Here is a 16,719-nt window from a genome sequence, read left to right as displayed (position 1 = left end):
TAACAGCTGGGCCCACCCAAAGATAGTTTCTTTTGACTGTTTTAATTCCTGAGTATTGGCAATACTTTCTTTTACTGTGCATGTCTCGTAATTTTTTTGTCAAAAACTACCCATTTAACATAATATACTGTAGCAAATTTAATTCTTATTTTCTTGTCCCTGAAGTTTGTTGTGTTATTGGGTGTTTTGTTTTTTAATAATTTACTTGGATTTAATCTTAGGAATTTGTCTCTCCTGCTCTGTATGGTCACTGACGTCTCTGCTCAGTAGTTTTTCGGGGAATTTTTTTTTTTTGCATATTCCAAAGGGATTCCTGTTATGGCCACATGGTTTCATGGTCAACCAGTGACTGGTCAGAACTTTTAACAAAGCACCAATAAGGTTTCCACCCTCTGCAGATGGCTCTGAATGTGAATGAAGGAGAAGTACATTCAGAGTTCAAACAAATTTGAAGTCTGTCCTGGATTTTATTTTACGTTGGCCCTGGCACTCTTGGGACTTTTTATTTGGTGCTTTCTGCACAGCCTCCCTGTCAGCCAGTGATGTGTGGAGAACATGATTCTGCTCAGGTTACTCTTGCATTTGCACACAACCTCCTAGCCAGCCATTTATCTGTGGGAAGCTTTGTCTAGTTACTCTATGACTCATTTCCAGGATCTCTGTGTTGTATTTTTGGCTAGTCCACCTATGTGCTTGGGCCAACCCAAGTGGGTCTGCAGCTTTCGGCCAGCAGGACTTTGGTCTTCCCCATTCATTTTGTTTAGAGTTTGCTCTTTTTTATTGGTATCTTCCCTGGATTTAGGTATTTAACACTGGGCTCCCAATCAAGTTAGCTCCTTCAGCATTAAAATTGGTGGTTTTCATGGGTGTCTCAGCTCTGTTAAGTCTACCACATCTGTTGCTCTGGGTTTTAGGATGTTTGAAGGGGTTAGTTCCATGCCAAAATGCCATAGGTTTCCACTGTTTCAACAAAAAGTTTAGCAGCTTTTTATGAATAGATGCATCTCACTTTTTTTGGTTGATTTTTCAGAAAACTGAAATGATCGTTTTTGTCTTTTTAGTTGTTTTGAGGGAAGAGAACTTTCCAACCAGTATAGTGTCCCATTGCCTCACCTTCATTTTTGAAAGGTATTTTCTCTTAGTTTGAAATTCTAAGTTGACATTCTTGTTTTTTTCAATACTTTAAAGGAATTGATCCACTACTTCTGGTTTGCCCTTGCTTCCAACTAAAAAGAAGTCTGCTGTCATTCTTATCGTGTATCCTTTGTAGTTAATTTATCTTTTTGTTCTGGTTGCATTTAAGATTTTTCTCTTTACTACTAGTTTTGACCAATCTTGTTAGGATGTTCTTTGGTATTATTTTCTTCATGTTTCTTTTCTCTCTTCCATGCTCTTCTTTAGCCTCTTGAACATACATATTTGCTATAACAACTGTTTTAATGTCCTAATTTACTAGTTTTATCATCTGTGTCATTTCTGGTTCTGTTTGTATTGATTGATTTTTCTCCTTACTATGGGTCATTTTCCTACTCCTTTGGATACCAAGCATTATGGGTTTTGCTTTGTTGGGTGTTAGGTAATTTTATATTCTTATAAATATTTGTCCAGTTTTTCTGGAACATAATTATGTGTGATCCTTTCAAGACTTGTTTTTAAGGTTTGTTAAGGGGACTAAAGCAACATTTAGTCTAAGGGTAATTTTCCTTCAGTACCAGGATAATACCATTCTTTGTACTCTACTTGATGCCCTGTGAATTACAAGCCTTTTCTGCTCTGGCTCATTGGGACATAGAGTATTCCCAGACCTTTGTTTACTCCAGAGATTGCTCTCTCTGTGTTTTCCATTTCTTCCCCAGCCTTGGTTGATTTGTTCATATGTATATGCTGTCTAGTACTGAGCTGAAGAGTAGATAGGGTCTTTCATCAGGTCTCCAGAGCTTGCGCACTCTGTGCGTCTCTTCACTCTGGTACTATGCCTTATAAAATCTAGCTATTTGTCCTCTGGAGTCCCAGATCTTTCCCCTCAACTCTGCCTAGGTTCCCCTGCCTATGCTGCTGCCTGGCAGGCAGCAATCTGGGGCAATCTTAAGGCTCACCTTATTTGTTATCCCTCTCTCACAGATTGTTGTCTTGCTTTGCCTAATATCCAACATCTAAAAAACATTATTTTATATATTTTGTGCAGTTTGTTTCAAGTGGGAGAATAAACCCTGTGCATCTTGGCTCAGCCACGCAAACTTGAGTGTAGAATCCATATTATTTTTTATGATTTTACCTTAATCTTCAACACCAAAATAATATAGCTTTTATTTTGGTGACTCACCTTCATCAAGTCTTGGCAAAGCTTTCAACCTATTAATCTCATAGAAACGACAATTCCTGAATTTCCTGCTGTTACCCTATTGATTTGTTTTCTGTTTAATCAGATCTTGCATAAACTAGTGTTAGATCTATCACACTTTACTTTCAATACATTAAAATCTAACCTGGTCAAAACAGGATTGCAAATATAGTTGAGTGTGTGACCAGCCTGCCAAAGTGATCATGGATACCTATCGTTGAGTTTCCCGAAGTATCGCTTAATCTGCTTTATTAAGGGGAGATCTTACTGCATGTACATACTGGAAATAGAAGGTGCTATGCAGACATGGCACTTCAGGTTGATGCTTTACATCTCACCTGCTCCCTCAGCTTCAAATAAAAATTGAATATTAATCTACACACTGCTAGATCTAGGTACTAGTTTATAGGAAATACGGAAAGAGAAGAGCATTTTGTCTGACTGAATCCTCTTGGTGTCATTTTAGTCCAGAATGTGGGAAGTTGTACAGACCAAATGACCCAGTTCCTTCAAAAAATAAATGGCATATAGTAAGAACAAGTGGATATAAAAATGCAGTTTAAAATACTCTATATGAAAAAGATATACATAGATATGTATTTAGTGATCAAGATATACTTTAGACTGTTGAAGAGACAATTAGTGAATTAGAGTATAATACTGAGGAATTTATCCAGGCACAGTATAAAGGGATAGAAGATATGGAACAACATTTCTGATACATGGGGGATAGTTTGAGAGGCTTCATAAGTCCTTTATGTAGGATTTCAAAAGAAGAGAGAAATATTGGAAGGAAGTAGTGGTAATGAGAGAACTGCTATTTTTACAAAATTGGTTAAAAATATATAATCTTCAGATTGGAAAGATTTATTGAGTGTTGAGTAGGTTAACAAAAATATTCTGCATCTAGATATAACCGTAGTCAAAATGCAAAAACGTCAAAGGTCAGTTCTGAGAAAGTCTTAAAAGCAGCTGAAATGAAAAGACTGTTATTTTAGTGATGGTAAAAGAATTAAAAAATTATTAGGGCATAACAACAAATTTAATTAAAGAAGAGATAACAGAGGAAAGATTTCAGCAATTTTGAGGATGTGAAAAGTGGATGTCTTTTATTTTCTAGTTGAGTCTTTCATCTTTATACTACAGTGAAGCATTTCAGAATCACGTTTTCAAAGCTGTTTTTATATAATATCATAATATGATTTGTTCTGAGCAAATTGTCTTTCTATTATTTTAATCTTCTTAGTTCCTAACATTTTATCTTTGACCTAACCTGTGGGTCAGGTTGATAGTTAATTAAAATATGAATATTAATTAAAGATATTTTTCTTCAAAAGTTAATGTATCCTTGACATTCAGCTTTTAATCTTATTTATGCCTAAAATTGTTAATAGTAAAATATTAAGCATAGTGCAGAGAGCCGTGTCACCTGCTCTATATGAGACTCTTAGTGATGCAAGCCTGTCTATGTATTTTGTCACTATTTTCACAATGGATAATACAACAAAAATGAGATGAAAATATTTCCACTTTAATAAACTTATTACATTTCTAATATATTTTAAATAACTCTGGTCATCCTGAAACAATAAAATGAAAGATTTGGATTTAATTAGCAGTGTTTCAGTTCTGTAGGTCTGCTCTCAGAAGCCTTCCTTGCCCCCTTCTACTCCCCTACATTATTTTACATACTTCTGTGTTTCCTATACTGCCCTTTACTAACATTTAACATGCTCTAAGATAATATGTGTTTTAATCATCTTTCTGTAAGTTATGACCTCTCTTCTCAAGTTCTTGTTCACAGTCTAATGAAGGATACAGTATGACTTTTCAGTAACTCGTTCAGCTGTTCCTTTCTCCCTTAGGCTATTTCAAAAAAAATTCTCTATAGTTCTGTTTTGAAAAACGTGATTTTTTTTTTTAACCCAAACATTAGTGATAGAATTGGTTGCGATGTAAATTCATTGCATACTACAATTTAGACACAGACCTTCTTGGCACTCGTAATTTTTTCTCACTCCAGAGATCTCATCAGATTCCTTGTATGTGAGAGATAATTGTTAAGTGTTAAAACGTCCACACTAGCCAAGACTTATTCTCTGAAATTTATATTGCCATCATTTTAATATATCAACTTCCTTACTGGGAAAGCATCTGTAAGGGTAGTGCAGGAAACATTTAATTAAAATTCACTAGACTTAAATTTTATTTTGTTATAAGCAGAAAATAATTTTTAATTTTTACTGAAGTTTAATTGACATAAATATCCTGTTAGTTTCAGGTGGTTACCAGAGGGAGGAGAGTTGGGGTGGGGTGAAATAGCAGAAATAATTTGAGTTCTCTCTGCCAAGTAAGTAATCCTAAATGAAAACTTAAGTCCAGATATTAAATTTGTAAGGGTCCTGTCTCCTAAAAAAAAAGACGTATTAACTGTGAAGATCAGTAAATTAGATAAGTTTTTCATAGAAATGAACATAATCATTCTTTTATACTGTAAAACAGAGTTAAAACAAAGGATTAATTTCTTGAGAATTATTCTTTTCTAGTTTTTCTTTTTCTTTCTTTGAGTTCGCAAGTAAAGAGTATCCTGACTTCATTTTTAGTTGTTCATGTCAAGGCCTCAATACCAGAATGTTATGAAAATTATTCCATCTTATAATTGTCTTATACCTTTCCTCTTGTCTTACTATTTTGTTCCCTGCTTTAATCTTTGCTGTGGAAACTTCCAAACACCTGAAGCTAAACATTACCTTTCTAAATGGAGGAGGCTATTGGAAATTGAGATTAAGAGTTTTAAAAGAAATTTAATATGAAAAGCAAGGATTGGAGGTCTCTTATGCATGAGAAAAATATCTGTATATCAAAAGATACATTGTGATCAAATCAGGGAATATTTAGAAACGCACTAATTTTTATTTTATACTTCATCTACTTAAATACTTCATCTACTTAAATAGAAAGTAAGTTCCTAGAGGGGGCAAGAAAGCTATATCTGGTAGTAAGAGCCTGTGACAAGAATCATGAAAGAACTGAGACTTCACTGGAGCTTGAAAGAGTAATCAGGGTAGAATGAGGGCATTGCAGGCATAGGGGTGACCACAGACATAAAGATGCTGATGCACTCGAGCTGTTTGGACTAAAAAGAACTCATTTATGGATCAGACTAGAAGAAGATTGGTTATGGCTAGATTGGTAGGGGCTTTTAATAATAATAAAAACTAATAATATTAGTTATCTTTTGCCAACAATTTACCCTAAACCTTGTCAGCGTAAAACAACAAACATATATTATCTCATAGTTTCAATGGGTCAGGAATTTGGGAGCAGCCTAGCTAGGTAGTTCTGGTCTAAGTTCTCTCATCAGATTTCAGTCAGGACTTTGGTTGATGCTGCAGTCATTTGAAGGCTTTACTGGAGTTGTAGTATCTGCTTCTAATATGGCTTACATGGCTGGTGGCAGAAGACCCCAGTAACTCATCACGTGGAGTTCTCTATAGGGCCGCTAGAATATCCTTGAGACATGGCAGTTGGCTCAGAGAGAGTGATCCAAGAAAGAGAACAAAGCAGAAGTCACAAGGTCTTCTGGACCTAGCCTTGGGAGTCAAAATTCATCATTTCCACCACAATATATTTGTTAGAAACAAGTTACTAAGTATACCCACATTCTAGAAAAGAGGAATTTTTCTCCACCGAAGGGAGCTTTAACAAACAATTTGTGGACGTATTTTAATACCACCACATAGGAGTTCTAATTTTACTGTATAGTCTGTGATTACATATTATAATTATGTGTAGAGAATAAATCTAGCAGGGTGGTATCAGCAGGCAAGTGGATTGGAGCTCTAGAACCCAAATAGGAGACAAATCACCTAGGAACTTTTAATAATAATAGAATAGGCTGTCTGACCACACGTAATCAAATTGTAATTCTAGAAAGGATATTTGAATTTTTAAAGTTAAAGGGGGTGTGGTTAAACTGTCATCTGAAGTAAGAAAGGAATGGAATCCTAGGAACATAAGCTGTATCAAAATGTTAGTAGTGCATACTGAGAGGAGCTATGTTGCAAAAATGTACACTTTTAGGAATCTAATTGGCAAGACAAAAAGGCCTGAGAAATGAGGCTTAGACATAAAAATGATCATGAAAAAGATTTTGAACAAGGCTCTGTATTTTCTAGCCTTGGGAATTAGCCACCTATAATCTCAGTAACAGTAGTAATGGTTTGGTAATGGTAATACCTATGGTAGTGAATGGAAGAATGGTTGAGCTTTGTGTATATGTGAAGTTACCATATTTAGTAGTCATGATGGTTTTAATCAGCATACCATACCTATTCGTTTTTGTCCTCAGCCTGCTTTCCTGAGATTGTATAGTAAAACATTTAGCCTAGTTTCTGTTTCAGGATTGATTTTTGCAAGGGTAGTAATAGAGCAGAGAATAAGTATAATGGGTCTCTGGGGGATGACTACTTGCTAGGACTGAGAGAGCTAAAATGATAGGATTTGAGTGTTTTGTGGTTCTGTTTTGTTTTTGGAGGGGGACTGTTTTATTTTTACTATTGTTATCTTTTGTTTTTATTTGGACAACCCAGTAGAAGACCAAGTATATGAACTTGCAGAGATGGAATCTTACAGTAAATAGTAGAACAATACCAAGTGTCAGGCAAGGATATGAAGCACTAATTTATGAGAAATTTGTTAATATTTCATAAAGCTGAAGATGTGTATTCCTTCTCACCCAGTAATTTCACTTCTAGGTATAAAAACTGTCTTACAGAGTTAGTTGACCATGTCTTACATCAGGTACACAGTAGTTGCAAGAAAAAATACTTACTTGCCTTACCACATGTGAAACCTTTTATTATTTCCAATCTTAAATGCTTTGTTTTTGTTGCCACTCACTAAATTTATTTCATAATGTGCTGATAGGTAGCAGTGCACTGTTTGAAAAACATTGCCCTAGGAAAACTCTCTCACATGTGCACAAGGAGACATGTACAGGAATGTTCATGGCATTCATTGTTAATAAAAGCAAAAACTTGGAAACAACCTAAATGTCTGCCAGTGAGAGAATGTACAAATAATTTGTAATATAACTATAGAAGGGAACAGTGAACATGAGTTGGAGCTATATGAATTAGTATGTATAAATTGCAAAATATAGTTTGTGGATAAAGCAAGGTGGAGAAGATACGTACAGGATATTATTTATGTAAACTTTAAAATATGTAAAACAATACATATTTAACAAAGTTAAAGCATAAAGATACAGGTGGGAATGATAGTTATTGAATCAGGGATAGTCATTTACTTTGGGGGAGGGAATTCCAACAGAGGTATACAGAAAGTTTTAATTATAATATTTTATTTGTTAATTGAGCACTGGATACACAGATATTCATTATATTGTCCTCTATAACTTTGTCTGAAATTTTTTATATTTAGCAAAAAGAAAATATCCCTGAACCATTCATGTTCAAATATTATAAAGGTCTAAGAACATCCTTTCACAGCTCTAGTAAAGCTACTTTTATACTCTATTGCCTGTAAATATCTAGATTGATGATGCTTAATTAGTGAACATAATAGTAGCACAGCAGGTAAATAGGAGAGCCAGGGTTTGAACTCAGGATGTCTTGCTCTAGAGCCTGTACTATTAGCCTCTATGCTATAGAATCTCTCCATGAGGAAAAAATATTAACAAAAAAGATAGGAAAGCTAAAGATTGTGATTGGAAGTATGGCTTTGAAAGAGAAAGTTTCTCACATTTTTTTTTAATTAATTTATTTTCGGATGTACATCATATTTCGAATTCTGTGCACATTACATCTTGTTCACCACCCGAAAACTAATTATAGTCCATTTTTATTCTTAAGTAGTGACATGGTCTTAGAAGGAGCTGAGATTAATTAGAGCAGAGAATGAAATATTAGAATACTAGCACCCATTTTGTCACAAAAGTGCAAGTAAGAAAATTCCTTAATTAACATTAAGATTTCAGCTAAATTCTTACCAGATTAATTAATTAATTGACAGGTGATTGCCATGTGTAAATTGGAGAATTAAAAATTATATAAAATTTTAACTTATTCATGTATGGTAAATCAGAAACCTTGAAGATTAAGCTACAAAAGAAAGGGTTCACCTTATTATATTTAATATAATTTGTTAGGGTTTTTTTTAGCTAGAGCTAATAACCTGTTGAAAGATAAGGTAAAAATATTAACATTGTATTTGTTCCTGCCTCACAGATTTTAGAGTAGGAAAATCATTTCAGGAGGGTTGTATTGGATGCTTATGGTGAGGTGAAAAGGTTATCTTGGCATGGAAACCTGACTATTGGGGTTGGTTCTGCCACCACTTTGCAGTGTAGTCACCAAGATTGTTCCCATTGTGACTAAATGAATTATTCTTCTTCCCTGTGCAATTACTTCAAGATTTTGGATTTTGTAAACTGTCATACATTTTCAAATGATATTGGCTTTTCCAGTTTTGCCTCATAGATACTGACTTGTGTCTTGGTTATAAAAATTTTTTAATTCATTAGATGTATGCCAGCTTAGAAAGATTTACAGTTATTTAGAGAAACAATTTTTTGAGTTCTACATTATGGTATATTTGGTTGTTGGTACTCTGGTTTCCTCAGAAGATTTAACATGTTTGTTGACTCCATAATAGATGTGACACTTTCAGAAAGCTCCAAATGCCGTTTACTGGTCTTAATGAAAATAGAGCAATTGAGTCAAAATAAGATCATTTCCAGAAAGGTTTTTTTTTAAGCTTAGTATTATTAGTTTTTATTTTACAGAAGCCATATAAAAAACAGAAGATAGTCAAGTTGGAGGCCTTTGAGAGTGCAGATACAAATACAGTATTAGGAATGATATCAATATTTATTGCTTGCTGAAAATGAGTATAAAGTACATTCTAGCTTTGGATATTAATCAGAGGTTTGTCGCTCTCTCGTTTTTTTTCTTCCTCCTCTAGTGATGCTATTGCTGAGATTAGAGCCATTTGTATTGAAGAAATTGGAGTATGGATGAAAATGTATAGTGATGCCTTCCTAAATGACAGTTACCTAAAATATGTTGGCTGGACTCTTCATGACAGGGTAAGTTACTCTGTTCCAGGCTTTGATAGAAAATATGCTTGTCTCAATACTAGAATGCCAGGAATTAAGGTGGCAATAGTTGATTTTTAAAGAGTTGTAATATGAAAATTTAAGATGATACAGCTAAATAACTGTTCACTTAATGGCCATGATGAAACTTGAGACATTGGCCCATGTGTGAAAACCCCGTCTTACTTAGTTGTAATGCTGTCTTAAACCAAGATTGGCAACCTGGTACATCTAAAGTTTTAAGAGAATATAGTATCCCCAAAAGCTAATTATAATCTTTTTGTAGTTTGGAATCAAAAGAGATTCCTGTTTCTCTTAATATATAAAAATTAAATAAGCTTTCTTGTTTTGAACTCTCTAGGGTCATATCATAGTACAGTGTTTTATCAGAATTGGAAAGATTTGTTGGATTCTGGAATATTTGATCTAAAAATCTATTTCTACTTCTACCCACTTAGAAAAGGCTCTGACTTTAAAAGGAATCCCACATTACTGAGTCCCGAATAAGTAATCCTCAAAATAACCAAGGGTGGGAATGATAAATTACTGAAACTTTTATATTGAGTGGCCTGACTTTCTTTAAGTTGATTGCCAGATGTTCACAAATATAGAAATAAGGCAAATTTGCTAATATTCTCAGACTTATTTTCTATATTTTACCATTATCGGCCTTTAGAGTATTTACTTTTTTAAATAGCACTATGCTGAGTATTATCAAAGATATTTTGAAAACCACAAAATTACATAAATTATAATAAAATGTCCCAAGGGAATTTTACAGGCCATTTTTGCTGTAAGAGAGAGTTCAGAGTGTAGGAAGACCATCACAAGTTGGTTGCTCAACTTCACTATTACTAATTTTTAGTTGATGATTAAAAGGAGCTCTTTCTCCTCCACTTCATTTGAAGGAACATCCAATTAGTACATAGTGAATTTTTGTTTTTAATATTTATCTTCCCTAACAATTAAAATCCTTTTCCTTTTCTCCACATTAATAAATCCCAAGCTTGTTTCTTTTTGAGTCTAATCCTCATGTGAAATTGGGGACCTTCACATCTAAGCCTCATCTCAGGCTTATCCAATTAAATTTTACTACAGTGTGAGAGAATATAGAATTATACAATGAGCCCTCATGCATGCATAAACACACTGCTAAATCCAACAGGACAAACTTTTTAGTAGGAATAAATTTAAAGTCCTGCATTTTTATTCCCCATACTACCACACCAGTTTTTTTTCTCCCCCTACATTCCCAACAGAATATTCTACTGATTTTAAATAGCAATAACTAGTTTTAACAGAAGTTTTATATCATCACAGATTCTGAGAAAAATACCTATTTCATGTGGCTTACCAAAAGATAAACAACCATCATTTTAAAATAAATCATTAAAGTGTGTGTGTTTGTAGAAATCCTGTGTCCAGATAAAGGGAATAGCAGATTTCTCTTGTACATTGTTGGTAAAATCATACAAGGAGTACTGTTTTCAGTAGAATAATTTTGTAAACCTCTCTACAATCTCCAATTACTTTATTTAGAAAAGAATGTAAATATTAAATAATACCTTCTAAACTTTCCTTTTTGTCACTCCCACTCTAATCTCCTTGTACTTTTTTCTCTGAGGACTGTAGTCATATGCTTTTTCTCATTTTAGTCATCTGGTTGAAACTGCTCATTCTATGGGCCGTGGCCTCTGCCTTCAGATTCATCCTGTACCTTTTCAAATGAGCTGATAAAATTCCTGTGTTTTTTTTTTTTTAAGATTACATTTTCATTATCAATTGCATTTTTCTTCCAGTTTCATTGAGATATAATTCACATATAACATTGTATTAGTTTGAGGTGTACAATTTTATGATTTGATATGCCTTCTGTCTTGATTTTAGAATTTTAGAGGTTATAACCTAGTCTACCGTCCTAAAGAAGACAAACTTATTTTTATAATACTGCCAATTTATATATGTTTTATTTTATTGTGGTCAGTTGAAGATTAGTTCTGTCATTGAGGGTGACACAGAATAGGTCTGATTTAGATAGAGCTAAGGTAATTCCTGTGTTCTGAGCTAAATATTTTAATCTCTTTTTGTATTTATGCTCATGACATTAGATTGCCTTTCTCTGTCTTTTCCAGTTTGTCAGTATTGCTCTATACTGTTTTTGCTTTTAGCTTATGTGTACAATTATTCATCTACTTTCTTGCATACAGTTGATTCCTCATATCACAATCTCTGTAGTGCTTGGGTGGGATCTGTTTTCGGTTAGTCCACCTCATGTCCCCTTCTTTGTGTTGACTCATCTTATATCTGTTTCTCTTAAGTTGAGCAAAAACCGTTTTAGCTCTGTATATGTCAAGCAAATGATGTCTCTTGCTTATGACCAGAAGTAGAAATTTGAACATTTTTGCCCACTGCATCTCAATATCAGAGTTGCCAAAGAAAACACAACACAGTCAAGCACTAGATGGAACAATGCTTTACTCACAGAGAGAAGGGACAGAGCAAGATCAGCTTCAGTAGTAGATGTGGGTCCCCCATGACCAGAAGGTCCCTCCCAGCAGTCAACAGAGGCAGTTGCCCTACATGCACCCTTCTGATGCCACAGAACTAATGACTCTGTACCCTCCCCTCAGGGAACAGATTTTGTAGTGGAGTTGGCCAGGTGATGACGCACATGCTTAAGCAGAACAAAAGAACACACATTAAGTCTGAAATAGAAAAGATATTCCCACACAAAGCAATAAATTCAGCATAGGCTGTGAGGGCACTTATCTCTTGATATGGAGGTGTTCCAAGCCCAAGGCCCATTCTTATGCACCCAAGTTGGGGGTCAAAAGAGTGCCTTTCTGGGCCAGCCCCAGTGATCTAGTAGTTAACTTTGGAGTGCTCCACTTCAGCAGCCGGGGTTCAGTTCCCAAGCACAGACCTACACCACTCATCTGTTGGTGGCCATGCTGTGGTGGCAGCTCACATTTGAAAAACAAAATAGAGGAAGATTGGCAGCGAATGTTGGTTCAGGGCGAATCTTCCTCAGCAAAAAGAGGAAGATTGACAACTGATATTAGCTCAGGGCAAATCTTCCTCAGCAGAAAAATAGAAAAAAGAAAAAAAAAGGCTACCTTTACTAACAGTCTGCCCTCAAACCCTTCTCAGCCAATGAAGTGGCAGATAAAACATTTAAAATCCTGTAGGACCATCACCCACCCCAAACTTGGAGGTGGAACTGGGTCCAGCAGGGTTCCTGAACAACCTCTGTGTATGTGTATTGCTCATAGAGCCTCCTTGTTGTTTGGAGACAACACTTTACCAAGGTCATTGGAAGAGGCAGACCCAGGAGGACAATCAGGCCTCCCTGGAGGATGGTCTTCAACCAGGAACCCCAAGTATCTGGATTAAGCCAACTAAAGAGGTCAAAAAGTGAACCTGGGAGGACTGTGAATGTAAGCTGATAACCATCCCACCTAAGCATGGATATTCACCAGCTCAGTTTTTAAATTCCCTAAATTGTTGATACATACACAGCAAGAAATGCTGGCAGTAACACAAACGCCACCCTTTCTGCCAGCAGATAATCAAGGGCTATTTGGTTATCTATTACCACCTTGACTAGTGAATTTAGTGAGTCTTGTTGCTTTTGGATGGCTTGGGCAGTAGCATTAGCTATTTCTGCCATGGTTAGAGACAGATTGTATACCATTTTTTTCTAGGGCCTATATACCTATGCCTGGTATTAGAATTTGGACCGCAGAATGAAACCAGTAGTTAGTTTTTCTCCCAGGAGGATACTCTGAGCCATTCTGTGATATGTTAGCAAAGTGGGTCCTTTCCAGCCCTCTGTGTGGTTGCTGACATGAACAGTGAGCCCTAGAACTCTGAGGCAACAAAATTCTTCCCCTGGAGGCAGATGTTCTGTGGCACGTTGGGGTCTACAGAGAAATATGTAAGCCAGAGGGTTGCAGGTGACACTTGTCAGGGTTTTGTTCTCACAATGCTGACTAGTTCAGTTATATTTAGTGTCAGCCTGCTTTGCCGTGTGGTTGCAGAGAGAGAAAAGTTATATGTGGGATGTCAAAATCTGAAATGTCAATATAGATCAGTAGTAACCATTCTTATATGGGGGTCTTTTTCTGTCACATTGTAGGTAATATTAAAGCAGGAGACTCCAGAGCATGCCTGCATCTGGACCTATATGGAAGGAGTCACTTGGTGATTTGATCCATTGATAGCTTGAGGAAAGTCTGAGTAGTTGTGTATCAGCCAGACCATTACAATGGGAGTGTGGGACAAGAGGAACTTCATTCTGGGATGACAAATCCAGCATTGTTTGTTTGCCTCCTCTTACTATGGCTGTACTGATTTTTATCAGGGTGGTATTGTACCAGGCACAGCAGAAGATTTTGTAGGAATGAGAAGAGGAAGGATTAATGTTCCTAACCCTGTCCCACTCCATGAACCTCCTGAGGCGAGAGAGGCTCTGGTCTCCTACTTGGGGTGCTGGCTGCCCAGGTATTGCAACCCAGACTGCCTGTCCCCATGCTGATGCTGCTACCTTTGTGGGCACCCAGTGCCCTTGTTGCTTGACCTAGACATTTTGGCCTTAGTTAGCCAGTCCAGGAAAGCAGGTCACATCCTGCACGAACTCAGCATATCTAATAATGTCACCCACCTGATTGGAAAGATCAGATGTTCCTTGGTACTCCTTGATTTCATCTCCCACCCTTGTGGTATCCCATAGGAGGGAGGTTCCCAGGGGAAGCATCACATCCAGAGTAGAGTCAGGGGGCCCTGTCCAGGGTTCTGTGGCAGCCGGAACCATAAACCACCCCAGAGATGTGTACTCCAAGGGGCAAAAAGAAAAAGAATGATTGGTATCCTGAGATTGGGATTTTGCAGGCACAGCCTAAACACATGACTGCCTAGTCCACTCCCATTCAAGCTTGATATTTCTGAACATGCACTGCAATGCTCTTTCCCTTGCACTGGAGTGCAGTGTTTAGTAGCTAATACAGCCCTAGTCAGATGGTGGTTCCAGTCTACTAGCAGACTGTCTTGGTGTCCTTTCTTTAGTTGTTGTGTAAGTTAGCCATTCATTTGTTTGATGGCTCCATTGGCATGCAGGCGATAGAGTGCAGAGAAAGTTCATCATATTTCATGAGAGCATTCCCATTGTTGTCTTCTCTGGGCAGTGAATGATGTTCCTTGGTCAGAGTGAAGTCCCGTGGGGTATCCAAAAATATGACATAAGTTTTGTTCAAGGGCCACTATGGTAGTTTCAGCATCCACATGCCAGACTAGCATAGCAATATCATAGCCTGAGTAGGTGTTAAGGGCAGTGAGGCATCATTTGTGCCACGTCAGGAGTCTGCCAGACTCAAGCAGGTCCCACTTCCTTAGTTAATGTGTCTCAATTCTCCTCTCTGGATGATTTGAGTACGTTGATAAGAATCACAAGAGTTCCATTTATGTTTTTATTTTAAAAGGTCCTTTGCTGTTAGTATCCATATGAGTGATCTATTTTTTCTCCCCAGGCAGCAAGCTCCTGCAATAGTTCTTTTCCCCATACAGAGGTTCCCTTAATGGTCTAGTCTTTTTGTTTCCATTCTCCTGATCAGATGGCTAGGTCATTGGCAACAGCCCATGAGTTAGTGAATATGTATCAAGGCATAGTGGTAAGAGTTGCCGGTGTGGCCATCACCACATCTTGGAGCTTAGCCCATTGGTTGGAAGACTACATCTAGTCTCCGTCAAAAGATGGCCATGCATTGTCTGGATGACATCTGCAACCCAGCAGACCCCATCTGCCTTTAGTTTCACAGAGATGTCAGTAAATTGTGAAATACTGTCAGCAGGCACATCTTTGAATCTTAGGCCCCAAGTTGCCCCAGGAGGGGCTAAAGCATCCCCTAATGGTTGTTTGGGCCTTATTTGGGAAGCTGGCTATTTCCTTATGGAGTCTACTGGTCCCTTGGGATTCTGGCCAGGCCTGATCTTGGATGCACCATTTCCATTTTATGATTGAGCTTTTTGAACCTTTCCAGTTTTTTTGGTAAGCTTTGTTATTACCCAAGTGAGAATGAGCAGTTGAGGTGGCACCATCACATGTGGCACTCCAGCCATAAGATGCTCCATCTCCACCAGTGCCCGATAGCAAGCAAGGAAATGTCATTCATAAGGGATGTCCTTGGCGGCAGCTTCTGGAAGTTTGTGGGTCTAGAATCCAAGAAGCCAATGCACACCAGTGGTAGTTTCCTTTTGCCACGGACTCTAATCAGTGTGTGGGAGGGTTGGGGAAACCTGCAGTTCCATCAGGCTTGCAGGCTTCGAAGGTCCCAAAAGCTGTGCCTGGACCACAGCTCATTGAACAACTTGCAAGCCCTGCTGCTATATTAAAGGGCCCCACTTAAAATTGGCTGCTTTGCAGGTCTCCTTGATTAAAGGGACCAAGAGAGCACCCAGGTGGGACAGATGCTGTTTCCATTATGCAAAGAGGCCCACTAGCTGTTGGACCTCCTTTTTATTAGCGGTTGCTGCCAGGGCCTGTGGGTTTTATTTGATCGTCTCTAGAATACTTTTTGGCTTTTTGCCAAAGTAGCCCCTAGGAATTGCACCTGCTGTGCCAGGCTTGGACTTTATCTGGATTTATAGTCAAATTGGCACTAATCATTTTGTCAGTGACTTGTGTGCAGCACTGTAGCCATGTTTTTCCGTTGGCCCTGTTATTAGGATGTCATTAAGGTAATGGATGACTAAAATTTCTTGTGGACTTGGGCTTGTTAAGTATCAACCCCTTCCACAGTGGCATATTGCAGAGGAATTTAGATATCCCTGCAAAAGTACAGTAAAGTATATTCCAGGCTGTTCTATGTAAACACAAATTGGTCCTGATCCTCATTCTGCAAAGGGATTGAGTAAAAGGCATTAGCCAGCTCAGTAACTGTGTACTAGTTTCCCATATGGATTGCCACTGTCTCAGTGATGACGATAATATCAGGGACTGCTGGGGCCAAAGCTAGGGCTTCCACGTTTAACCTGTGGTAGTTGTCAACCCCCCAAGCTCTAGAGTCCTTCCTGACTGGCCAGACAGGGCTATTAAGTTGTGATAGGGTGGTTATCAGTACCTCTGCTTGTTTTGTCTTGAATTGACAAAATAATGTGTATCCGTCACCCCCCCCCCCCCCCCCCCGCCCCGGCATAGATTCAGTATATTTGTTGAACACTGTTTCATGGTTTGGGCAACTCTGGAGTTCACCAAGACTGCACC

The 16,719-nt window shown here is 37.5% G+C and overlaps 1 protein-coding gene across 7 annotated transcripts in view; it reads left to right on the top strand.

The window, feature by feature from the left end:
* Window positions 1–16,719, top strand: part of STAG1 (STAG1 cohesin complex component) — a 371,021-nt gene that overhangs the window by 236,888 nt on the left and 117,414 nt on the right. For all 7 annotated transcript variants that reach the window (XM_070238181.1, XM_023620972.2, XM_070238185.1 and 4 more), the window contains one exon: window positions 9,329–9,452. In XM_070238181.1, coding sequence (XP_070094282.1) covers window positions 9,329–9,452 — 124 coding nt within the window. The remainder of the gene's footprint in view (window positions 1–9,328; window positions 9,453–16,719) is intronic.

Source organism: Equus caballus, chromosome 16, assembly GCF_041296265.1.
Source record: "Equus caballus isolate H_3958 breed thoroughbred chromosome 16, TB-T2T, whole genome shotgun sequence".
In the NCBI taxonomy this organism is placed as follows: Eukaryota; Metazoa; Chordata; class Mammalia; order Perissodactyla; family Equidae; genus Equus; species Equus caballus.
Note: the sequence above shows the minus strand (reverse complement) of the source record. Positions and strands in the feature narration are given on the sequence as shown.